This window comes from Ammospiza nelsoni, chromosome 6 (genome assembly GCF_027579445.1).
Source record: "Ammospiza nelsoni isolate bAmmNel1 chromosome 6, bAmmNel1.pri, whole genome shotgun sequence".
Classification (NCBI taxonomy): Eukaryota; Metazoa; Chordata; class Aves; order Passeriformes; family Passerellidae; genus Ammospiza; species Ammospiza nelsoni.
In genome coordinates this window covers 34,399,365-34,425,872 of record NC_080638.1, presented here as the reverse complement: position 1 = coordinate 34,425,872, position 26,508 = coordinate 34,399,365, and the positions used below count along the sequence as shown (strand labels likewise).

The 26,508-nt window shown below is 44.9% G+C and overlaps 1 protein-coding gene across 5 annotated transcripts in view; it reads right to left on the bottom strand.

The window, feature by feature from the left end:
* Nucleotides 1–8,530, bottom strand: part of MEIS2 (Meis homeobox 2) — a 174,923-nt gene extending 166,393 nt beyond the window's left edge. For 2 of the 5 annotated variants that reach the window (XM_059473982.1, XM_059473980.1), the window contains exons 1-6: nucleotides 6,344–7,233; nucleotides 5,098–5,330; nucleotides 3,341–3,482; nucleotides 2,799–2,849; nucleotides 2,001–2,051; nucleotides 942–1,091 (exon numbers count right to left, since the gene is read on the bottom strand). In XM_059473982.1, coding sequence (XP_059329965.1) covers nucleotides 942–1,091; nucleotides 2,001–2,051; nucleotides 2,799–2,849; nucleotides 3,341–3,482; nucleotides 5,098–5,330; nucleotides 6,344–6,355 — 639 coding nt within the window. In that variant the 5' untranslated portion in view covers nucleotides 6,356–7,233. Of the gene's footprint in view, nucleotides 1–941; nucleotides 1,092–2,000; nucleotides 2,052–2,798; nucleotides 2,850–3,340; nucleotides 3,483–5,097; nucleotides 5,331–5,852; nucleotides 5,897–6,343; nucleotides 7,234–7,676; nucleotides 7,821–8,508 lie in introns of those variants that run through there. The other 3 variants (XM_059473978.1, XM_059473977.1, XM_059473981.1) reach the window with 3 other exon arrangements.
* Nucleotides 8,531–26,508: the final 17,978 nt, after the last annotated feature.

Genomic DNA, 26,508 nt, shown 5'->3' with positions numbered 1-26,508 from the left:
GTTCAATTGAATCTAAAACTGTATAAACCCCTTTGCCCCCCAGGGATGCGTTCCTATAAATAAAGTGGAATTCACACCCACCCTTTTCAACCAGAGCTATTCCTTTCCTTTTCTGCTGTACCAGCTGCAATCCTTCCCTCCACATCCCCAAGTCTCTCTGCATCTACGTCTTTTGAAGGATCAGAGGAGCCACTCCAAAACTCAGAAAAAACAAAGGCACTCTCCTTTCATGCACACCAATGTTCAGTACTACACACATTACACTAATTCACCAACTCCTAAAGTGTTAAAATCAACCGCTAACCTACGGTTACTCAATCATCATTCTCTCCAACTTTCTGTAATACATTGTTAATAATTGCTTCATCAAGGTTACTGTCTTTTATTATGAAGATGCTTCAGGCGTTTGGCAATAAGTCCATATTCTGACAATAAGTTGCTATAAAGCAAAAGCATTGGAAACTCTAATGTGCTAACCCCTTTTTTTAATGTAGTGTAGTATTGCCAATAATTCTCATCACTTGTCATCCCCACGAGAGGGGAGGGGGGAGCATATCAGCAAACTTTCTTCCTAACTTTCTTGTCTGTGTTTCCTTACATTGATGCATTGATTACAAAGTTGGCAAAGAACAGGAGAAAGCACTGATCCCCACATCAAACCAACAGTTTGCTAGCTCTCCAAGCCGCCCAGACTAGGAAACTTTACAAACCATTGCAAACTCGGTGCTTTACAAATGAAAACTGAAGGAGTCTTTTGCATTTCTACAACTTTGCAAAGCAGAAGGGAAGAAAGTTTGAAGATGGGATTCAAGCTTGCAGGAGGTTAAGGTAGTAACAATACTAACAGACAACAGCAGCAAAGCAAGGAAATCCAGAACAGGAAATCCTCTAAGCAGGTTAAAAACTTTAAAAAGTGTCATAAAGAAAACAGAAGGACTTACATGATCGGCTAAATTTGTGGAAGATCCTGAGAGTTCTTCATGGTCTGATTTGGAGCTGCCATCCCTTTCATCAATAACGAGGTCTATTGGCATTTTTCCTTTCAAACAACTAATGTACCGATGGCAGAAATTATCACACAATTCATGAACCTGAAAAGAATAACAAGAATAATAGAATCAATAATGGCTAACTATCGTGTTTCGGCACTTTTTTTTTTCTTTTTTTTTTTTTTTTGTAACAAGTTCAACCCTCTGATCTACTCCACAAGTAACTCTAAGTAACTCTAATTAAGGGGGACAATAGTTGAAGGCAAGGAAACAATAGAGAAATTGTTGCAGCACGTATTATTCTCTAGAGACTTGCTGCAGCAACAAGTTAGAGAGAGAGATAGTGGGCTCGGACTTGAGTGCTGAAGAAAATCGGATTTGGTGATAACATCGGAACACTGGGAGCTGGACCCAGGTGGTATCTCCGGAGCATACACAACCCAGACAGGTACAACTAGTCACTCGGGACGGGATCAGTTTAAACCGGGGCTAAAAAAAGGTCTAAATGGCCGGGAGCAGTAAAATGAAGCTACTTGCTGAGGTTGTGGGAAGAGCCATTCTTGTCCCAGGGCACAGCCCCTGCCCACGCCTGCAGGGGCCCCTGCCTCTTCCAAACATTTAGTCCTTGCTTGGGGTTAATGTGCCTGCCAGAGCCGGAGAGGAGAACGAGTGGTTTCATTTCTTTTTGTTAAATATAACATTTCTGAGTGGGAAAAAGAGCTTCTACTGAGGAAAGGAGTAAGAAGGATGAAAGGGGTTTAATATTTAATATTAGTAAATATTGAAATTGCACACACACAAAAAGGGGAAAAAACGGTCTGGGCAAGTCTGTCGGGTGTCACATGCTCTGATGGCACAGGTTACGGTGTCACAATGCATTACCCCTATCTTCTCTGGCCGTGTTTACAAGTCAGCCCAAACAGTCGGGAGGAAGGGAGCTGGGGGGGGCAGAGGGCGAGGGAAGAGGGGGCAGGGAATGGCGTGCCCCCCGCCCACCTCCGTGGCTCTTACCTTTTCTAATTCCAGAAGATGAAACCTTAGTACTTGTATTGCTTGGATCATCTGCAAGAAAGTTTTGAGCAAGGGGTTACGTGGGAGACAGGAGCACGGGGGCTGGGCAGAGCGGCGAGCCCGAGTGGGAAAGGGGGAGAAGGGGATTGTCAGGGCGCGCGGTCATTATACAGGATTTTAGCTCATTGGTCACGCTTTAACAATTTTGATCAACTTTAACCTAAACACTTGATTTTTATCATATTTATTCCAGGAGCGGTGATTAGCGCTTTATTACCGCGATCTTGGAGAAAACCTCTTCCTCTCCTCGTTCCCCTCAGCACCCCGGCCCTCATCCCTGAGGGTTCGCAGAGAAGTCAAACACACGCTCCCACCCCCACCCCCGCCCGCAGGAGAAAGGGGGGTGAATGTGTGTTTGAATAGTTTGGCATCTTCTTTACAAGCGGATTTAGGCACTTTGAATATTGAAATCGTTCACATTAGCAAAAGAATTACATTAGAAATCTCCAGCTCTCTCTTCTTAAGCAGTTACTTCCTTCACTTTTAGCTTCCCGTGGCTTTCAAACTCAGCTTTGCAATGCATTGGGGCTTGAGACTTTGCTCTGACTGGCTCTAAGAATAAAGCTCTTTGAAGCCCCTTGACGGCAGCTTGCCGACCGGCGGGCGCCCCGCTCCCACGCCGGCGCACCCGGTGCCCGGCCCGGCCGCCGCTGCCCGGCCGCGCCGCTGAGCCCGCTCCGGGGCGGAGGGGTCGGCAAGGGCGACAGGGAGCGCGGTGGAAGAGGGAGCAGGCCTTACCAAATTGTCCAACTCTGGATTTGAAGAAAAAAGTGGCTTTTCGGCGCGGACCTGCAAGAAGGAGGAAAAGCGGCGTGAACTACAGCTGCTGTTTTTACTCCCGTAACCGGATCGCCCGAAAGGGGAAAATGCCTTTGACAGAACCGGCCGCCACCAAAATCCGGCCGAGCGCTCCGGGTCACCGAGCTGCGGAGAGAAGCCCGCTCCGCTCCTGCCGGTCCGGCACTGAGCCGGCCGCCGGTCCCACGGGAGCCTTCTCCTGAGGGTCCCCTGCCTGCTTCCCCTCCAGAACTCGGCCGCAGCCACCTTTCCCTGTGGCCAGCGCAGGAGGGCAAGGCCCGGCAGTGCCAGCCCGGCGGCGTGGAGGGGCTGCCGGCAGGGGGGAGCTCGGGGCCGGCCGGGCCAGCAGGGCGCACCCCGCCCGCCGAGAGGGGCGCGGGGAAAGGGGGGCTGCCCCTCTGCCAGCGCGGCCGTGCGGGGCCGGGCGCGGAGGGGGCGGCGGGAGCGCCGTGAGGGCCGCGGGCGGGGGAGAGGTGCCCGACCTGTTTAGCGAAGACGGCGATGTCCTCGTTGAAGGAGTCGGAGGAGCAGACGTCCCCGCCGGCCACGCCGGGCTCCCGGGGCGTGCAGGTCGCCAGCTCGCACTTCTCAAAGACCAGAGCTAAGAGGGGGAACAACGGGTGCCTACCGGGCGGTGGCACACAAAGAGAGGGGAGGGGGTGGGGGAGAGGGGGAAAGAAGAGCTGTAATCAACAAGTATTTTTTTTCTTTAATGCACGGACATACAGGCACGGACACACGGACACAGCCACACTCTGCAGTCTCGCACTAATGCCCCGGGCAGAGCACTGGAGAACCAGACTTTGAAATAAAAATACTGGTTTTGGTGGTGAGCTGGCTGTTGTTGTTTTGTTTGTTTGGGTTTTTTTTTTTTTTTTAATTTTATAATTGCAATGCCCGAGCCACATTCCCCGTGCAGTCCTCACCGACGAGGACAAAAGTGACCTCTCTAAACGCACAAGGCACCGAACGTGCTCAGCAGCAGCTCAACTGAGAATGTTACACTTTTGCCACAGCTTAAAATACCGCAAAACCTGGAAGATCCCATCCCTACCCTCCAGCTATGACCTAAAACGAGAGTACAGCTAGGCAAACTGCAAACTACTTAATACGTAATTTTATTTTTCAAGGGGCCTGCTAACAAAAATGTGGTGAAGTTTCCTGGCTTAGGAAGCACACCCAAGTAAAATACCATCTGTCCAGATAAGTGAGCTGGGAAGGGGGTGGAGGAAGGGAGCACTTCGCGAAATATTTTCCCATAGTTGGTGTAGTCAGAAAAAAAAAATTATCTGCGTGCTAAGTAGTAAGCATGCATTTGTTTCTTTTCCCCTTTAGTGTCTGATCAAGGCCCCACACTCTGTCATAGATGTTACTAGCTCTCCTTTTAGGATCAGTTAGTATTTTTTCCAAAAAGCACTGAAGGGAATCGGTGTCATTCCCTCCAAGCAAAGCCCTGGTGCAGGCTTGAGAAACCCTTGGGTATGGGTTTCTTTTTCTCCATGTTCTTTCTTTCTTAAATAGAAAATTCAGCTCATTGCCCCCAATGTATTTATGTCTTCTGTCACTGGGAAGAGCTGCTTGCAAGAAGTGAATCCCTTTTATTCTTACTACCTTCCGCGATGTGAATAGCTCTTTATTTACAAAGTTGGAAGAGTGGTATTATGGCACAGAGAACACCAGAACAACACTTCTCCAACTAAAATCCAGAGCAATACGAGTCTCTAACTCCTAAGTGGGGCCTTTCCAAGAAATTTTAAAAAACCCCATGCGTAAGAAAAGAACCCCCCAAAAAACACAAAAGCGGAAAAAACCGAATAAATAAAAAAAGAAAAATGGAAGGACAAGGCAAAACCACCTCTCTCCAACCCAGCTCCGTCTGTTTTCCAGCACCCATTTCCCGCGGGTGCTGGCACTTCAGCCGAGTCAGGCTGGGATCGCCCTGGTCCCGAGATCGCGGGCCACGGCGGTGCCACCGCGCGGGTCTCCCTCCCGAGCGGGCTGCCGGGGGCTGCCCTGCCGCCGCCTTCCCTCCGGGCTCTCGGGGCTCCCCCCGCCCCACTCCGCTCCGGGCCCGGCTGGCCGCTGCCGCCGCGGCCCCGCGGGAGCTCCCGCTGCCCGCCCCGCTGCCGCTGCCGCTGCCGCTCCGCTCCCGTTCCCGCTCCGCTCCTGCCCCGGCCGCTCCGCGGGCACCCGCGCTGCGGGGCCGGGCCCTGGCGCCGGGCGGCCCGGCGGCACCTACCCGTAGATCGCATCCTTGTCCCGTTTCAGGGCGTCGTTGACAGCGGAGCCCATGCTGGCCGGCATGACATTGGGGTGCGGGGCGTGGGCGCCGTAGTGCTGTCCGGCGTGGAGCGGCGGCCCATGGTTGAGGTGGTGCACCGGGGGGATCGGCCGGGGGGCGTGGGGGTCCCCGTACATGGACGCCGGCACCCCTACTCCGTCCATCCCGCCGTAGTGGGGCAGCTCATCGTACTGTCAAAAAGCGGGCCGGAAGAGAAGAAAGAAAAAGAAAGAGGAGAAGAGAGGGGGGAATAAAAAAAACAAACAAACAACAACAACAAAAGTCAGAAGAGAGTAAAGCACCCGGACAGACACAAACAGAGCAAAACAAAACAAGAACAGCCACAACAGAGAGAGAGAAATGCTAAAAATGAAATCAATTGGGACCGGGAGCAGAGGCTGGAGGGGCTGAAGAAGGAGTGGGGGTGCGAGAAGAGGTAAAAGGGGAAAGTGTGTTTGCCTTTCTGAGTGTGTGGGGGAAGATGGTCCTCTTCAGCACAGGCAGGAGAAACCCTAACAAGGAAACAGGGATGAAAAGGAAGGAAACGGAGGAGAGAAACTAGAGTTACTCTGCATTAGAAAAGAAGAAAAAAAAATAAACAAGCAGAATCAAAACCAACTAGATAAATAAATCAACACTAGAAAGGAGAGAGGAAAGGTAGGATGTGTCGGGAGGAGGGAGGTAGATAAAGGGGGAAATAATCTGAAAGTTACCAGAAACATTATTTAGTGCCAATTCCCCTTGTCCTTGTCACAGCCAGAGACAAAAAAAAAAAAAAAAAAAAAAAAAAAAAAAAAAAAAAAAGAAGCAGCTATATGTGTATACATATATATACATTCGTATATACACAGACACACATATGTATTTCTTAGTCTTTGCTAGGCAGCAGCAGTAGCGGCAGCGGCAGCAGCAGCAGCAGCAGCAGAGCAAGCTTTCCCCTGTGAAACCCGGGCTACTGAGCAGGCAGAGACAGGGAATTCGCGCTGCTGGGGAAAAAGCTAGAGAGGAAAAAAGCGTGGAACAATTGCAGAGAGACACACACACAGAGACACTCATGCACACACACAAAAAGCCAGAGAATAATTTTTGCTGCTATTTTTTAATAGTGGCCGCCATCATCATCAGCAACAGAGGAGAGCAAATCGGACAGGCCCCTCTTAAGAGAGGATTTATATATAGGTAAGTGTTGGAGATTTAAACCTACCCTTTGCGCCATCAGTCTGCGCTCCAATAAACTCCTGGATGTGTCGTATATTTAATATCCCAGTCCAGCAAAGAAAGTGATTTAGAGTGAAGAAGATTCCTTTTTTTTTTTTTTTTGCAACCCACTTATAGACTTCTCCTATCCTCCAATATGGGTAAATAATAGTAATAACAACAACAATAACAACAACAATATATAAAAAACAGTCAAGAACCACGATGAGTTTCTGTGTTTTCTTCTTTTTTTCTGTCTCTTTCTCTTTCCTTTTTCTGTCTCTCTTTTTCCTTTTTTCTTTCTCTACGCAAAAAAAAAAAAAAAAAAAAAAAAAAAAAAAAAATTGTCAAGCCCCCAAACTGAAGGTTACGATCGGCCCGTCAGCAACCCACATGTAACCAAACTGTCGTGTCTCATGGCTTTTTGCCACTCCAGCTGTCAATCAAAGCCAGGGAATGTCAAGGTAGTGAATGAATGATGGTTGATGATGATGAAGAAGAGAGGAGGAATCTTTTTAACCCCGGTTTCTTCTTCCAGTAACTCCGTGCTCGGGTTTTGCCTTTTAGGATCGCTTATAGGGTTGTTGGTTTTGGTTTTGTTTTGTTTTTTTCAAAGTACTTGTGAAGGGGGGTGGGGAAAGATGCGAAGAAAAATTGAATAGTTTGCAAAGCCCGGACTTCCCCCTCTCTCCTTTTTTTTTTTTTTTTTTTTTCCTCCCGGCAGGTATTTTGTCTCCCTCTCTCCCTCACTCCCTGGGATGAGTGAGTGTCAGTAAGTGTTGGCAGGTTGGCTGCCGGCTGCCTTATAGAAGAGGCTCAGTTTTGCGGCGCTGATCGGCGGGAGAATGAAGTGACGGAACCCGGAAGTAGTGGTGGCCATAGCCAGTCCTGCAGCGCGGCGGCGGCGGCGGCGGGGAGCGGCGGCGGGGAGCGGCGGCGGCGGGGAGCGGCGGGGCGCGGCGGCGGGCGCGGGCGCGGGGCGGCGGGGCGCCCCAGCCGGCGGAGCGCCGGGGATGCGCAGCGCGGCGGCGGGGCGGCCGCGGCGCCGCGCGGGGGGAGCCGCGCAGCAGCCCCTGCCCCGAGCGAAGCACGGCGTGTAGGAAGGAGCGAGCGAGCGTGCGAGCGAGAGGGAGGGAGGGAGGGAGCGAGCGAGGGAGGGAGGAGGGAGGGAGGGAGCGAGGGAGGGAGCGAGGGAGGGAGGCAGGGGAGGAAGGACAGGGAGAGTGCGTGTGTGCGAGAGGGGGGGAGAGGCAGGGGAAACTGCAGAGAGCGAGAAGAAAAGTGCGGTAGAAGCCCGGCCCCGGGTCGGTTTGCGCTAGATTATTTGAGCAACCAAATACCTTCCGATTACCCGCGGCGTGGGGCGTCTGGCGGCGCGCGCGGGGCCGCTGGCTCGGGTCGGCGGCTCCGGCCGCTGCCGCGCGCGGTGCGCGAGCCCCGGGCACCGGGAGCTACAGCGCGCGGGGGGGGCGCGCGGAGCCGGTGCGGCCCCGGGCGCGGGGAGGCTGCTCCGGGCCCGCGCGCCCGGCCCCGCCGGCGCGCCGCAACGCCGGCCGCGCCGCTGCCCCCGGAGCGCTCATTGTGCGCCGCCAACAACTAACGGACGTTCCGGGGCATGGGGAGAGCGCCTCGTGCAAACCGCGCCGGGCACCGCTCTTCATTAAGTGATCGCTGCTATCGAACACGCTCTGGATGTCTTGAAGGGGAGGGGGGGCGGGGATAGGCGGAGGGAAGAGGGGGAAATCCCTTTTAGTTTTGCGATTAGGCTGCCAGGCTTTGTAAAGGGCTTAAAAACAAAGTCTTGCTCAGTCTTTTGTAGGAGAGATCCAGATGTTATGTAGATTTCTGTTTGCGTGTTCGTTTTGAGCGGATCCGGCGGTGAGCGCAGTATTTACGTGTGTGTGTTGCTGGACTTTACCGTTTATCGACGTTGCGCTTGTGGCATGTATGCTGGAGTATTAGCTCGGTAATGCCTTCTAATGGTAGTGCTAATTACAGTGGGGTTATTTAGCAAATTAAGTGAGATGATGCATCACCCCCCCACCACCACCCTTGAGTACCGAATGAACTTTTCCGAACGCACAGGCACACACACACACACACACACGCGCGCGTTAATTTTGGTGCGTTTCTCTCGCCCAATCACTTCGCTGAAGCTACACCATGCCTTACCTCAGAGCAGTCAATTACCAAAGCTACCCGGGATCATCAATCATGGGGGATGCTTGAAGTTTAGGGGAGGAGCGATGGTCAAACTATCGATTGCTGCAGTTTTGTCCTCCCCAACCCCCCACCCTCGTTCACGGTCCCCTGCGCATAAAATCTAAAACAGACTATCCCGTTAATAGTGGAATTTATCAATGATTATGTACCCGTTTGTGAATGTGGCCTCATACATAGATGGCTTTTGAAAATACACGGCAGAAAATATATTATTCCGTTAGATTTTGGTTTGCTTTGCTTTTCGTGGTGATGACGATGCTTTTCAGAGGTTTTTTTTTTTAACTTTAAGAAAATGACTCAAGGGGTAGTTATAGATATTTGGCCTGATTTTAATAGGCGAAGGGAATGAGCTCCAGAGGTCAATAAACCCCTCCAAAATGATGAATGATTGAGTACCTATGATGATGATAGTGATTACCGGAGCAATTAAACAGTTTGATTAAATGAGCCATCATAACAATGATGTCTGCGGGAAATCAGCCCTCACGTATAAAGAAAGATAGTGTGGAGAGCTGACAAACGCCAGTGGGCATTCCTGCATGTTCCGCTAGCGCCGAGCCCTGCAGAGCAGGGCTGTATTTACAAATATGAGGGGAATACGGAGAAAAGTCCCTCTCCTACTTAGAGCCAGAGTTGCACCCTGCTTAAAACCCGCCAGAAGACGGAGAGCAGACACGGGGTTTTCTTTTTCCTAGAGGATCTGCTCCAAGATTAAAGCTAGTCCTAAGAGCAACCGAATTGCTGTGACTGACTTTCACGGGACTGTAAAGAGAGGTGAGTAGAAGAGCCCTTAGTATGTAGATCTCTTTCAAGCAGTGGTTAAGTCAATTCATTTCGCAGGGAAAAAGCCAGTCTTCTTGTGCAGTATTTTATACTCTGTCGTATAAATCGGTAACGTAATTCAAGATATTCATGGTAATGAATGCTTGGCTAATCCTTTGGGTGCGCGGAGACCTACAGAGCAGTAGGTTATGCAAATCCTTTCCTACTTTTACAGCTGTAGTTTTCTAGCAGATTTTTTTTTAAGAGATCTAGTCATCTCATCGGTGAATGTTATTTGGGTTTTTTTTCCCCTTCTTTCTTCCCCCTCCCTTCCCCCCCCCCCCCCCCCCCGCCCCGTGCCCCAAAGATGCCAGATTTCTCAACTTGCATGGAATCATTTGCTTGTGATGCAGCCAGCTTAGAAGACGTGGTTCAAATATTTGTAGCTTCCAAGCTTGTTTTTTAACCGTGGCAGTGCAAACCCAGAGCCTTGTCTCTTGAGATACACAAATGTGCCTCTTTTGAAATAGTTTCAGTATCACCAAAGAAGAGGTCTTTCCTTATAAACTGTCTGTGCAAAAGTAATCTGGCTACATTTAAGGCTCCATGCATTTTTTTAGACCTCAGGCTGTAAGACAAGTTCATCAATTTTCTTTAAAAAAGTTAGGTTACTTGGCTCCCATAGAAGAAATTATTTTATTGCTTAGTATATAATTTTGTACCACTTTTTTTTTTTTGCTAATTCTATTTTACGCAGAAGTCTCTGTAGATCTCAGCCGCCCTGACTAAGAAATTCTGAGAAAACAGACTAAAAGCAAAGCTGAAAAAAAGCAGCCAAAGACTTGTGCAGTGTTCAGTGCTGCTCCTTTCAATTGTTTAATTTTTTTCCCCCTCCTAAACTAATTAACCCCCTGGGTTGTCTTGCCCTGCTGTGCATGTTTGTAATCTGGGACAGGGACCAACTTTTAAAAATTATTTTAACTTGATAGAAAGTGAAATTTCATATAGTAAATGAAGATCTTTCATGTTCCTCCTGTGTCTTTTTTTTTTTTTCCACGTGAAAAGATTTGAAGCCTTTTTCCTCATCACTATCCCAGTGGATTAAAGCACACAGAGAAGGTGGTTTATAAAGCGCTACAGTTTAGCCATTAAAAAGGGATCTCAATTTAGCGCCCTTAAGTGAATGTACTCATGTATTAACAAAGATGCTGTTGGGAACTCGGAGGAAAATGGGATACGTGCGTGCAGAGGGTGAGGGCTTTCACATACTTAGGTGATTTTTTTATTTACCCCCCCCAACTAGTGACATTTCTTTAAAAAAAAAAAAAAAGTAATTCGGGAAAATTAAAATGGCTAATTTCCATTTCTCCTGCATCACTTTCAGAGCGAGGGCTGTTTTCAGGAAAAGTGTAGGATAGATATGAGTCGGGGTGGTGCCTGGGTTTTTTCTTTTTTTTTTTTTTTTTTTTTTTTTTTTTTTTTTTTTTTTTTTTTGATAGATCGGCTCAAAAGTCCAAAGAGAAATGAGGTGTCCGGTATGGAAGTGCATCTCAGTCAACCGCCAGCTCCTTTTGCCGAGGCTGGAAATGGTTTTAACAGGCGGTAAAATTTCATCTTGTGGTGTCAAATTGGGGTCAGTTTGGGGTTAGCGCTCTCAGTGTCCGAGCAGGAGCTGTCCAGCTGTGTGGGGATTCATTAAGGGCAAAAGATCCGTTTCAAGAAAAACAATACAAAGACAATCAGAGGGCTAAAGATCCTCTTCAAATCGCATTTTACAAGTGCACCAGAACAAATATGGATGCTGAAACCTATTCCCTTCAAACTCCCAAATCGGCTTCTTAGCCCTCGGAGGGAGCGAGAGAGAAAATCCTCTAAAAGTTAAGAAGAGTCTGTTTTCAATCAGCCTTTCCGAAGTGTGGCATCTTAGTCCTTTGCTGGCTTTGAGACATGCCTCTCTTGCTTGCTCGTTACATCTCTCCCTCCCTCCTTCTCTCTCTCTCTTTTTCCACAGCCTTGCAAAAGCGGATGGCACAACAGGTAATATTTCAGATTTCAAGAATAAATCCCACCGGAGACCTTAAACCGCTGTTTTGCACGCGCGTGTGCTCCTATCACAAGATTTAATGCAAATAGAAAATTTTTAGGGGGAAACAAGCCATGCTTGCACGAAATCCTATTGTACCCTGTAGGAAATTTTGAGCTCTCCTTGTAGGTGATCCTCCGGTCCGATGGGTAATTTAGGCTAGATTTACTTTCCGGTTCTTAGCACTTGTGGAAAGCACCTATTGCTAATCTGGTTTATTAAATTCGCACGGTTTAAATCCTCTTAACGTCCCTACATCTGTTAGGACAATTGACGCCTTGCTACAGGGACAAATAACTTGAACCTTAATCTTGTTTGTAACTTTATTCAATGTTTGTTTGTTTGTGTGCTGAGTTCAAGTATTTTGGAGGATGCCATTGTGTTCGGTAACACGTAGACTGCATTTGAAAGCAAAACTCCTCTTAGACGGGTCAAGGATATCATGGAACACAGCGAAAAATTTAGCATATTCGAACTGGCTTTTTATCTCGAACTATCATTCTAGGCAATGTGTCATAATAAATGAAGAAAGCAATCTGCCTGATAAAATATGCACGCGGGACACCACCGTGACACCGTAGTGAAATTCACGTGAATTTTACTTTTTGTTTTGCTTGCAAGACGAAGTGTGGAGTTTAAATAGTACTTTTTTCTTTTTACAATCAGGATTGTGCCACAGTTAAATTCCTACCCCCAAACCCGCTCTTTACCACACTCTCCTTTGCCCTTACGGTTGTTTTTTACAACTTCAGTCACTTTTTATTCGTCTCAGCACTCTTTGATTCGCCTCCGACTTCCCGCAGCTGCAAGACTTTCGAGGTCCCATCTCGGGTGCCCCTGTGAAATCATGCACGTTTTAGCTTCTGCAGATCACTGGGTTCATTTAGCTCCTCACCCTGATCCCCCCGGCTGCCAGCGGTGTACTTCGCTTTTCAGTAACGTGTTATTATTTGTCGAAAATCTTTCTAGTCCTGAAAGTCAATGGTAGCCCATCACGGTGAACTTTTCTTGACCTCGACTGCGGTACGACTGAGATCTTTGGGAGCTGGATTAGGAGGAGGTTCATTTACCTGTTACTTCGCTTTTTACTCCTTATCCCACCCCTCCGCCTTTTTCTTTTTTTTTTCTTTTTTTTTTTTAGGGGGAAACCCCCGGCCCCGCAGGAGACAGGCCCGCCGCGGGTTGGGCCTGCGCTGCGGAGCGCGGTGTGCCCGCGGCCCGGGGCCGTGCGCGGCGCTGCCCCGGCGGGGCTGCCATCCACCCATCCACCCATCTATTCACCCATCCCTCCATCCATCAGCGGCCCTCTAGCGCTATCTGGCGGGGCTCCAGCCCAGCCCGAGCCGCCGGGGCCGGGCACGGGGCTCGCTCCCGCCGCGCAGCTCAGTGGCCCCCGCGGGACGTGGTGAGGCCCAGTGCCGGGTTCCATCCCTGAGGGGCCAAACCCGCCGCGGGAAGGGGCAGAGGGATGAACCCCTTCCCGTTTGTCCGGCTTATGTCAAACGGGTGGGTGCGAAGCGCTGAAGTCAGGGAAGAGATGGGATTTTTTTTTTTTTTTTAATTATGTTATTAAGGCTGGAATGTTTGTAGAAGTGGGATGTTTGTAAAAGTGGAGACCGTAAACAGTCGACGTGTATTTCCATCACACACCAGAGAGGAAGAAAAAAAGAAAGAAAAAAAGAAAACAACCACAAACCTGTCAGGGTTTCCCACTAGTAGTGTTAACACTGGGTAGTCAAAAATCTAGTTTGCAATTGTTCAAAGAATCCCGAAGTATGAAAAAAATTTAATCTTTCCAGTATAACATGGGAACCAAAAGGACAGTTAGGGCAAAGTAAATGGCTTTAGGGTGATATCAGAGAATCCGCAAAGGCTTCAAACTCTGCTCAGAGCTCTGCTCTAGCTCACTCAAAATATCCCCTTTTGTTCTCCAGCTGCCTGTAAAACTCCAGAAGAGGAGCGGTCTCATTTTTACACTGGAGTTCTCGGTCCGGAGAGAACAATATACTCCTACCTCTTTTGAAATGATCCGGAGACTCTCACAACACACAGGCAATCACTCGAAGCACGAATTTCCTTTTTTTTTTTTTTCCCCAAGAACTGCTCGGCCCATTGTTTGAAGTGGGATTCTGTGCAGAGCCCAAAGAGAAAAGGAAAAAAAAAAATCCTGAGAGCCCGGTTTGGTATTGCACAGAGAGAGAGCTGACAAAATATTATAGCGTGTTTCCTAGAAGTACATGGTGAGAGCCGGCGGTGTGTTCCCGAAAAGAGGTTGCTTTTTATTCCCACCACCACCCCCCTCAAGATTGTGATCGTCTTTGTATGTCTTTCTTTTGATCCCACAAAGAGAATGCAATACACATATATGTGTTTGCTCTCCGTACAAGAAATGCCATACAATGGAATATGTGGCCGGTTAGTCCTCATAATGCTTAGTTTTGCTGTAATTAATTGAAAACAGTTATTAGGTCGTCATTGGCAATAGCGTAAATAATTGCAGCAGATTTTTACTTAAAATTGACCGGTCATAGAGTGATAGATCGATTCGAGGTATAAAAATGATGTATCAAAACATCAATGTCGATTATTTGAAATATTGTAGTCGAATCTTTTTATTGCTTCATCGGTTAAGTGTCTGAAAGTGCTGTGTTCCAACATATATTTATGTTGTCAATACTGTCAAAACTGTCACTTTTATTACAGTGGATTTGTAATACATTTCGGATTTGCTCATTTACATAAAATGTCCACCTCAGATACCCCTCCTTTTCTCCATCTCTGGAAATCTGTGTCAGTTTAATGAAAGGATTCAAGACTCATACCTGAAGAGGGGAAAAAAAAAAGAAAAAGGAAAGGAGAAAAAAAAAAAAAAAAGGAGGTGTTGCTCCATTATGTCCAATTTTAACATCCGTTTGGAAAGCTTGGGCTATTTCTGACTCGCCAAAAGAGGGAATTCCTCCCCCCTTCCCCCTCCCTCCCCCGGCCCCGCTTATTTCCCTAGTAGAATTTAAACACTTTCCTACTCTCACACCTAGATTAAACCCTCCAGGAGAATTGGGAAATTGTACAGGGTTACAGCGAGGAGCCGAAGCACACCTGTGAATGCCACAGCCTTCCCAAAGAGAGCAACAACCCCCCGAACCACGCACACCCGCACAGGGGTTTGAATCCTGCTAGAAAGAAGGAGACAAAAGGAGCAATAAATGCATGTGTGATCCTTTCCTAACGGTTTGGAGCCCAAAGGAAAAAAGCAAACTGTAAGCAGTGTTGGGCATTTGATGCCCCCCGCCCCTATTTTATCAGGGTCTGATCAATGTGATTATTCCCTTTAACTGCAAGCAGTTATTTTTTATTAGCATGATCTCAGGCAACTCTCTAATTTTCTCCAAGACCCCAGCTGAGGGATAGAGAAACTCAGGAATAAATAAATAAGTCCGTGTGCACAATAAACTCTCTTCGATAGAACAGTGAAATTAGGCAAGTAACTTTATTTCCCACCCTTTCCGAGGATAAGGGTGCTTAAAGGTGTTGGTGAGATGGACCTGAGGGCTATGTGGGTTGGTTTCTTTCCCCTTCCCCCTTCCCGCAAACCATCCCCCCCCTTCCCCCCGGGATATCTGTGTTTAAATAGATGCTGAAGAGATTTCTGAGTTCACGGGAAAGAAGGAAGGTTAGTTAAGGGAATGGCAGCGCGCCTGGCAGGTATTTTAATGACTGTCCCTTCCTTTGAACACTTTCAATATCTCTGCTTCTAGTACAGAATATGTTTCCCAAACTAAGTATGATTTCTGTTGTAACTCTCGTGTGTGATTGTGATCCCTTCTGAGGTAAATTGAGAAGTACGCTGCGCAAAAAGAGGAAATCGCCCCTGGGGTGCTTTGTTTACTTTGGTTTGTAAAATCCTGCTAGGAGATGGTTTCCTCAGTGTGTGGCAAGTGTTTCTTCAAGAAATTCATCAGCCCTTCTACAATTACTTCGAGCTCCGAGGGAAGAAAGCTGCCATCACTTTCTCACATCCCAAGGTGTTGCATGGGGGAGAGAAGAAAAGGCTGGAGCATTTAATTATAATGGGCAGGGGGGGTGGGGAGAGCGGAGGCTGCAGAAAGCCGTCCCAAGCCTGTACCTGGAAAAGAAAAACCTGCAAGGGTGTACTTGGGAAGCGTGTGCCATTTAGACATGGGGAAAAGTACCCCGTCTTGTGCAGTAATTAGTCTGAACAATAAACATAATTGGAACAAAATCAGTTGGAAGTTTCTGCGTTTTTAATTACGTTTCATTTTGTGGTAAGCCGTAAAATTATGAATGCCTCTCAATTAAACACTATCCACTTGTAAAGCATTTAACAACAATTATTCCTTAATCAGTTGGAATGTTAGCCACAAATGATGCTGTTAAACATCAAAGGGACGCCTTAGACGTTACCTTTTAGTCATAAGTAAGAGGATTAATTTCTATAATTAGAGGGGATAAATATGTGCATAAATAAATCTAATTTTTTTACAAGTTCTCATCCTGTCTGGGAGAGGCGAGGATCTTTGACACTGCTCGCACTCCCAGCTTTCCCTGGTCGGAGGGGACCCGGGAGCAGCGAGGTGAGAAGAGCCCTGCGGGGAGCCCGACCCTGCGCGCCGCTCCTCGGGCGCGGCCCCGGCCCCGGCCCCCGCGGCCGCACCGGGGCTGGGGCTGGCCTGGGGTCCGCGCCCACCCGGACAAGGGGCTTCGGGGCAATTTACTTCCCTACTCGGCTTTTATTTACCTGGGGTTTTTTGGGATTTTTTTTTACGACACCTGTGGTCTACCTGGCGGTTCATTTCTCTCGGCGACAATTTGCTGTCCCCAAACGAAGCTCGAGATTTGAGTCGAATACCGCAAATAAAATTAGCATGACCTTGATTACACCCCGTATGAATATCTCATTTACCTAATGACTTTATGTCACGTACGCAGAGGGTCAATTTCCTTTTAACCTTTCCCATTGCTGCAGTAAGCATTCTTTTATAATCAATGGCTGTTTGAATAATCAATTCGCATTTTATGATCCCTGACAAACTCAATATACGTGTGCCTGTTTTCAGCAAAGCAGCCGGCCCCGCTCCGCGCCGCTCTCACGTCCGAAGAGTTCGCGGCGGGGTTTCCCGGCTCCCCGGGGAGCTGCGGGGGCTGCGCGGGGCTCCGCGGGCGCGGCGCTGCTCCGGGCCCGCTCCGCTCCGGGCCCGCTCCGCTCCGGGCCCGCTCCGCTCCGGGCCCGCTCCGCTCCGCGCCGCCCCGCGCAGCCCCCGCCGCCGCCCCGGCACAAAGGCGGCGGCCAGCATCCCCCCGCACCGCCTTAGCGCTGGCAATTCCGCGCGTTTTCCCGCTAGCTCAACCCGAAATATGAGGCCCTCCCGCCTTCTGCCTCGTTCTCCTTCTTAGGAATGTGCACGGCAAAGAGCCCGTCTCCCGGGACAGTTCCCCCTGTTTTTGTCTTTGCCGGACCACCAGCCGCGGGGGGATGGTTGCCCCGCTCTGCAGCCAAGGGCAGGCGGCCGCCCTGCAGCCCGACCTCCTTGACCACTGCTGAGAGGAGCCAGGTGTCCTCGGCCACGTCGGCACCTGTGAAACCTCGAATGAGTCCTTGCCTCATTGTACTGCTGACGCTCGGAAGCCTCACTCACTGCCACCAGCCCTCTTTTATCGCCTCTCAGTCACCCCCAAACCGTGGGTAGGGAAAGCTGTCCCAGAAGCCAACCTGCAAATACAACTAAAGTGCAGAAGTGTATGCGGAGAGGAGGGGGGTTGGGGCAAACTGAACTTTGCAAATGTTTTTTCTATAAGTAGCTCACGTTTGCTGTGATCTATGGCGTGAGTTGGGAACTGAGACTTATTGCAAGCCCGTTCCCTCTATTGGATAATTAATGCTGATTCATAGCAGGTTCTACCTACGAATGTGTGTTTCGTTTTCCTCTGCAGGGTCCATGGTTCTTTGGTATGTTGTTATTCCCTGAAAGGTAATTGCACTTGATATTCTCTCGGGGAAGGCTCATTAGCCAAGGGCAGGGTGGCGTTGCCAATCTCAGTCTCTTTCAACAATTCAATGCAAACATTTGCCCCAGAGGTTCAGTACAACACTCCCAGCTCACAAAACAGTTCTTGGGTACAACATTTCTCTTAAAAAGCCTTAGGTATATATATATTTTCCACCCAAGCAGGAAGAACTTTAGTTTAGGGGGTTTTAGATTAACCCTTCATTGTCAGTGGTCAAAGATACACAAGAAGATTAGACATGTTGCCTTGGATTGCAGGACTTTGCCCTTCCTTTTATAAATAACCGGGACACAACCCTGGATGAAACAGTAGAAAAGGTACAACATCTCACACTCCTCTGTATTCAGTCCCTTGCGCTCTCTTAACATTTACAAAATGCATGTCAAAAACACTTTTCCACTGCCCACCATTACAGACCTATATTCGACTTCTTTCTCACCCATGTCTGCTGTCATCTCTAGCTCCTTTCATCTCTCCTGCTAAATTAATTACCTCACTAATGGAAGGCAATGAAACGCAGGTATAAGGTAAGTTAGGGAACATAGAGTTGCTAATACATACAATTTTATGAAGCTGAATCCTCCATGATCTAATTTTATTTTTTTCCCTCTGTTGCTCATAATTTTGAAAATCTTATTCTTCCATTTGAGTCTTGTCAGTCTGAGCAGGATGATTCACATAACACTGCAGAGAAGATCCCATTCTCACAGAAGAAAATGGTCCCCACAGGAGAACAAAGAGAAAACAGAGGGACAACATCTAGACTTAAGTTCTCAGACATCACTGTGTTTTCCATGTTAGAGTAAAAGGATCTAGGAGTTTTTATTTATGGTGAATTAGATGGGATATTCTCCTTGGTAATGGTGTTAAAGCGCAGAGACTGCTCTGAATTCCAAATATTAGGCCCTGTGTCTAAAATGTACATCTAAAAATCCTACTGTGTTTACATACTTCTACTCACCATGATTTTCCTATGACCACTAGGAAAAAAGCAAAACTCATCTATGCTGAATCTCCACTGATTTTAATGTTAGCACATTAGAAAGGAAATTGTCCTACACTGTGACTATACAGCAAATAGCTCTAAAAGACAAGACACGTGTCATCAGTTTTAATCCTCACTGACCAGAAGGGCTGCCAGTCATTCCATACACCTCACCTATTAAGGGGACCACAAGTTCACAGAAAAACACCTCAGTGCTGAGAATCTCTGTCAATGTTTTCCATGCTGACAGTCTTCAGTATGAAGTCTAAACCTGTCCCAAAGTCCCACTGACTGAAGGAGAACATGGATGGAGGATACAAGACAGGATTCTGCAAAGTAGTTCTGCAGGATGCCAAACCTGCACGTGTGAAGTACTCAATTTGCCAGGTCACAATGATAGTAAATGTGGACAGTCCACTTCCACTCTTCCAGTAAACCCTCAGTACAAGAAAACATCAGTCCTCTAATTCATACTTTGGTGATTCACAGTCTGGGCTTCTGTTTGACACTTTAAGTATCTTTCATGTCATGGTGGCACATTCTGCTTTTTCAACAGCATTTTTCAAGATGAACTGGCTTTTCAGTGATGAAACATGATCAACTTAATGTACTAATAGATTTCATTTTTAAAGTACATGCTAAATTTAAAACTTATCTCATGCATTTATAAACTATCACTAATAGTTCTATTGATCAATGATATAAATAGCTCTACCAGAAGCTTTTCTTTGATGTAGACAAACATAAACAGCATTGAAAAAATAGCACACAAGTGATTGTTCTGTATTCTTACCTTTAGGCTATATTATGATCACAATAAGACATATCTAGGCATGTGTCATACTGGATAATACTATTTCTTCAGTGTTTCAGGGCACACAGCTACCTTGGACTTCACAACAGCTGAGACTTGTCATTTAAAAGCATGGTAGTGGTATTAGAAAAAACCCAAAACTCTACTGATATGTAATTATTAACCCATATGTTGAGTTTATTTAAGAATTTCTTCACATTAAATACTCAGATCCTTTTATTTCTATTATTCATGTACCAAGCTAAAAATAAACATTTGAAATATTTTTCTCTTTTCTGGAAGAGGTGATGAAACTATTCATTTGAAATGAACCCTTAGATGAATGCAGCTATACTTTCTGGGCTCAGATCTCTTATTCCCAGTTGAGAACCTCATATCATATGAAGGGATTTTGCTTCATTTTACTTCAAAACATTGACCAAGTAAAGCTTAGGCAGTTTTCAGTCATTCACAATATGTTCATTTGAGCTTTTAATTTCATTACCCTTGATGTGTTACTGATCACCTATCACACTTGCTCTATTTCCAAAAGGTTGTTTGAAATTATTTAGGAGACTAATGAATAATAAAAGTGCCCAAGAAATAGTTCTGTCTGTGTTTGCATACTTTAGTTTTGTGCAGGTATTAATTGACAGCCTGGTCCTGCTTCCTTTCCACTAGAAGCACGATTTGGTCCACAAAGGAAATGCATGAATCTAATATTTGTTCAGCGAAAAATCCTGCTTGCTTTAATGTTCACATGTATGGTCACAAATGTGATCAAAACAAGAGCCATGCGAACCCCCTACAGCTGCTTTGCACCTAGGGCTGCAGCATGAACCCAGGAACAACCAGGTTTGCCACTGTAGGTTGACTTCAGCTTTCAAACATTATGGAAAATCCATTGACTTTCTTCCCCCTGCTCCTGGTTAAACTTCATACCACTTTCCCTGGCAAATGGCTTTTGATAAGTAAGATCATATTTTTTGATTCATAAACAAATTTCTTTTTGTTGTTTTTTTCCAGACTTGATTCACTGAAGAAAATCTAGCAAGATTCTTAGAATTTGAGGGAGTCACTGCTCTCATGACACAATCCTCCACAAATGGGAAAAATCCCATACAATATCTTGGCCCAGCTTTCCTCAGGCACCTAACAGCTTAACAGACTTTTTTTAGATAGACAAGCATGAAAAGAATGGGATTTTTTTACCCACTGTGCTGCAATCAGTATACTTGTTAGGTGGAGTTTTTCCTGGGAAGGAGTATATTATTGTACTGTATTCTTAAATTGGGGATTTATTCTACTGGATTTACCACTAAAAATAAAATGAATTTTTTTTTCCTCTGATAAAAAAGTGTTTTAAGTCAGAGGAACAACTTAATTTTCACTTGGATTTGGAGATACAAATTGTCCTAGAATTTGAAATACTAGGATGAGACAGTCAATCTTGGTATTTCTTTCTGAATAAAATACTAAATAATGCCACTGCAATTTCAATGAAACATGCTAAATTGTGTTGATGTGAACACACAGACAAAGAAAAAACAGTCAAAATAACTCACAGACCTATTTCTCTTCACTTTAGCTGGAGAAACTCTAGGGAAGTTAATAGAGTTGCAGTGATATAAGACTGTAGTAAGGTGAGAATTACACAACTTGTGTTTAACTTGATGCTATTACTTTAAAAACAGAGTTTACTTCACTAAATAACCTGAAAATAAACACAAAACAAAGGGCAAATGAGACAAATTACAAGTAAGCATGCATGCAAAAAAGGTAAGTGCAAATTAGATTTGAATATTCATGAGTCACAAATCATTGACAGTTTGAAATAATGCAAAACAGCTTTATAAATGAGGTTAAGGCAAGGGACATCAAAGAAAGGCATTGCTAAATCAATAGCAATTTGATTGTGCATATACTTGTAAATTGTGGTTACAGTTTTTGTGACATAGGAGAAAAATACTGCACATGTAGTGAGAAAGGGACACATAAATATTCTTTTTGAATGTGCTATTTTTTTGCAATTCAGCATTTACTTGGAGGCCTGGTGTGTATAAAGTGACCAGATATAATTTCCTAATTTTTTGCCCCCCAGGAGAATTATAGTTTCTATTGAGTGTCCAATCTCCTGTGTTGTGTTGCTTAGTATGACAAAAATTCAGTTGTCAACAATACTGCAAAATCGAATAATTGCTCACTTCATTTGGCTTCAGTAGAAGGATCACCTGCTAATGAAAATCCTGTCATAAAATCATAGTCAGTGGAGATTATCTACTTCTTTCAGAGAATTTAGCTCTCAAAAGTGGGAATCAGATAAGCTGCAAGTCTCACAGCAAATTGCTGGAGCACAGGGATTTAAAAGAATGATCACTTGAAGGATGGCCAGCCTGACCGTTTAACTCAGAGCTTCTTAATTTTTCTGTCTGTAAGCATCAATAAAGTATTGGGTCTCCTGTCTTATTTGTGAGCTCTGTGGATATTTGAAATTGAATGGTTTCAAATGTTGATAAGAATACAAAACCAAAAGGCAAAACTGCCAGAAGTAATCTGCCCATTTAAAATTTCTCCAGGGTGTTTGTTTTTCCTAAGGGTTTATATTTTGATTGCTTAACACTCACTCTGATATAGTAACTGACTCCCTTTCTTCAATGACTTTTACATCCATGTGCCAGCCTTACTCTCTGGCATGACAGATGAAGCTCCACCAGGTCAGGTGAAGCTAAATATATACATTTACCAATACTGACAGGAAAATCAAGAAGAGATATCCATTTGGAAATGGCACAGGGTACTCTGCTTCTATAAGAAGCAGCACATGACTTCTTGCAGTGCTGCCTTTAAAACCATCCACTCACTTGAATGAAGCTGGCAATTAACTCTTGTCAAAACACTGTAAAAGGAAAAAAACAGATGTCGAATTACTTAGGAAAGGGATAACCTTATGTCCTGCCCAATCCCCTACATGAGCTTGTCAGAAGATAACGTATCTCTCACGCCATCACAATATCAAAAGATACCTGTATGTGCCATGCTTGAATTCAGAGAGGTTTCCGCAATACATTCTTTACATCTGTGTATATCTCAGCATGAATAAACAATAGATAAGTTAGAAAGAGTAACTCAGGAATGTAAAAGACTCAGTTGCTTTTTCAGGAACATTCCCTTCAGTTTTCCCAATCTGTGCAGAGACAAATTAATCTCCCCTTAGCAAAGTGAAAGTTACCTCTTGGTCTTAGCAGAGATCTTGAAATCAAGCCTTAGATTTCCTTCCAGCTCCATCACTATGACTGGCCAGGTTTATCAGAGGTGAATTATATGTATCCCTCCAAGCCTACAAAAGGAAGCTCACAGTAAATTTCTTTGTGGTTCTGTGACATGGAATTAGTAAGAGAATATGAGATCCTCTGACATGAGGTACCAGCATATGTCCAGTACATTAACTTTGTAATCCCTGTTCAAAGCTCTGTTTTTACATTACATACTACAAGATTTGTTTGCCTGTTTATAACCTTAAGCATTTTTAGTAAAGCACATCTTCATTTAAATGAGAAATTATCATCTCTTTACATTAAACATTATTGTCAAAAACAACTTGTGTGTGCCTGTAAGCAAAGGAAATAAATACCAAAACTCATTTAACCTCTCCAGACTTAGATTGTGCACATCACTGTGTAATGTGAATGCTGCTTAAAAAATGTGGTTGTCCTGGATAGAGTCAGCTTTAACTAGATATTGCATTACTTATGAAAATAGGTCAATGATGTTACAGACCATTCTTCAGTTCAGCAGAATACCAACAGCCTGTGTCAGGTGAAAGTTTCAAAGGGTTGGGTTACTTTAATTTTCTGGAAAATTCCTTTTTCCGGAAGAAAATGGAAAAAAGTGAGTTAAATTATCACAACAAGAGAGCATACGTCTCTACAGTACCCAGAAACCTGATTAAATTAATCAGGATTTTACCTTCTAATTCGTTCCCAGATTTCTTTCTCTGCTTTGCTATTTGTGGGGTTTTCTATATCTTTCCAACCAATTATCTCTACTCTTAATTTATACATCCTTCTTTAAGTCTATTGATACTGAATTCTGGCCTGTGACTCGGCATATAAACATTTACAGACCTAGTAGTTATATGTGACCTGAAGCAGGCAATGCAGAGCAGCTCATAATAGACCACCTGAATGCCACATCTCTGCTATGAATTATCAAATCAAATAAAGGGACACTTGGCTCTCTGTGTGTGATCTATATTTATACACCTCTATACACCTCTTTCCAGGTTCAAGAGTATAAATACTCCTTTCAAGAACTTGCATTTTTTCAGAATCAGAGAATAAGCTGAGTTGGAAAGGGCACATCAGGATCATTGAGTCCAACTCCTGGATCCTGAAGAGTCACACCCTCTGTCTGAGAGCACTGCCCAAACACTATCTGAACTCTGTCAGGCTGGTGCTGTGACTACTTCCCTGGGGAGCCTGTTCCAGTGCCCAACCACTCACTGGGTGAAGAATCTTATCTTAATATCTAACCAAAACCTTCCCTGATTCCTTAGGGCGCCTCCACTGGCGACCAGAGATCAGTACCTGCCCCTCCTCTTCCTCCCACCCCAGGAAGTTGTAATTGCAGTGAGGCTTCCTCCAGGCCAGGCTGAACTGACAAAGTGACCTCAGCCACTCTTCATATGCCTTCCCCTCAAGGCCCTTCACCATCTTTTTTGCCCCCCTTTGGATGCTCTCTAATAGTTTTTCTGCATCTTTGGCTTTGGCTGTCTATCTTTGCATCTCATCTCCTTTCCTTACCTTGTGCAAAAAAATCAAGGCAGCAGGTAGCTCTCAGTAAGACCAAATTTGCTTCAGCTGGTTTCAAGTTTCCCATGTAGCAATCACTTTCAGCTGCATTTTGGGGAAAAAATGTATTTCTGTTGTATTTCTAGGCTTTTACTCCTGTCATTTACCGTGTACACCAGTTTTCCTTGGGGGTGAGGGACAAAGCTTTAATGATCTCCACTACTCTCTCATGGTAGGGTCCTCAAAGCCTGTCATGAGCAGGACACGGTTTATCCACCTTTGACTTATTCAGCTGGGAGAGAACAAAGGTGAAAAATGGGCCTTGTGTCCAAATCTCTGTGGTTCCTGCCTTCTTGGCATTCCTTCTGAAAACTATCAAAATTGTATTTGTATGTGGTTGTCTGGGGGAAATGGGGGAGTGAGATGGGAATGAGAAGATAGCATAGCTAGTTTTTATTCCTCTCTTTAAGTCAATCTATGTTTGGGTTTTCTGTGAATCTTTGATCAGAATCCAGGAAGAAAATGGGAGAAGACTGAAGTCCAAAAGACTAAAGGTCAACTCATCCATGCAATGGAGAGTGGAATGGAAATGAATACAGCAGTATAGAAGTCTCGTATCTGTTGAAAGGAAGAACTACTAAGGTGAGCAGAGGAGAGATGGCTACAAACAGGAGACATCAAACACTGTGTTTACCCAGCAAATGAGCAACCAGAACCTACATTCTGTAATGTAGTCTGGACTGGCAGACCATTTGGAGACAAGGAAAATGATGTAAGTTAACACAATGTGAATATTTGTGGATAATTTACCATAACAGCGACCGTGAGATCACGATGTATCCCTGAGGCCCCAAGGCCTGAAAATGTGGATTTTGCATGTAAATAAGACCACAGTGATCAGACTGAAGACTATGTTGTTACACTATAGTTATAATAAAAGAAATACATTAAACACTTTTAGAAATCAGGTAGAATGTTCCTAGAACATTGCTTACCTTTCTAATCAACTGTACCGAAAGACAGTTTCCCTTAAATATGTAATATATCCACAAGTTGTCCTTTGTTTATACAAGAAAACAGCTCTGCTTTTGGGGTGTATGTGTTCTATAGGCTTCCCCTCCTAAATTTAATCCAAATTGCTAATGCTTCTGAAGTAAAAAAATAATTACATAATACATTTTCTCTTTAGATTAAGTCTAGCAATTGCCAAAAACTACTTGTCAATTCAGTATTAGATCATGTGTGACCCAGACCTCACATGTGTCAACAAGTATATTTGTCTCCTTCTGTTATTTCAAATTACAGGAGAAAGAGACATAATCCTCACTGATCAATTGGGAAAAAATGCTTTACCTTTTGTTATTTCAATGCCATCTGTTAAAATAAACCAAATGCCAAACTTACTACATACACAGGGCACTAAAATGGCTTTTTAATTTAGCTTGCATATTTCAGGGAAAGCAATGCATTTCTCTATACTCTGACTTCTTTACATGAATTATTATGTACTGCAAGTGACATCTACTGGAGAAAGCAGAGCCTAAATGCCTGCTCTAAAAACTTTTTTTTTTTGCTATTAAAAGGACCTCCCCTTCAGGAAATACAGCTGTTATTTAACAGAAACCTTGCATCTATGCCCACTGAAATGCAGTTACCTAAGTGCATTTAGGATAGTTAGAGAAAACCTGTCCTTTTCATGATACAGAAGGTGCAGAAGGTTTTTTCTTTCTTTCTTTTTCCTTTGGTTTTCTTTTTTTTTTTTTCTTAATAGAAAAGCTGTTTATACCACAGATTTGCTGAGTTTACAATAGAAGACTTTTTGAGAGCAATAGCTGTTTGATCACAGTCATCCATGGTGCTTTAATACTACTCTTTCTGTATTATAAAATATTCACCAAAAGAAATATGGCTTCAGGTTGAAATTTGAAGCTTGCATGTTAACAGATGTTATAATTTAACAGAAATTTGCTTGAAGACCTAATGCAGAACCATACTACTGTCAATAGTATTGACTTCATTACTTAGAAAGTCTGAAAGCCTGTGCATGGCATTACTTAGAGGTTGAAGCTGCTTATTTGACACAAATTCATAAATACCTGCACTGTTTTAAAATGCTTGCAAGTTGTTCCTATCAAACATTGCATGAGTTTAGGGCCTAAGAGCAGCATTTTTAAGAAACACATCCTCTTTCACTGAAATATGATCAAATTCCCAGGAACACTGGGAGCAATGTGGAAAGCTGTGAACTCAGAGGTTCAGTGCCACTCAAAGCGCCCAGGAGTGTCATTACTTCTTAATATGTGCTCTTGAATTCTTGCCTAAAAGCCAGTTCAGGTTCTTGTTTAGATGAAGCATCAAAAAATTCAGGCTGTTCTTAGTTGTTATCAACACAGTGAAGTCTAAACAACTATTCCAAACACTTTAATAATTGCAATGTCAAATCATTTCTAAAACTACAAAAAATTTGGGAGAAATTTCTCCAGTGTAGACCAAACCCTAGAGTTTAAATGAA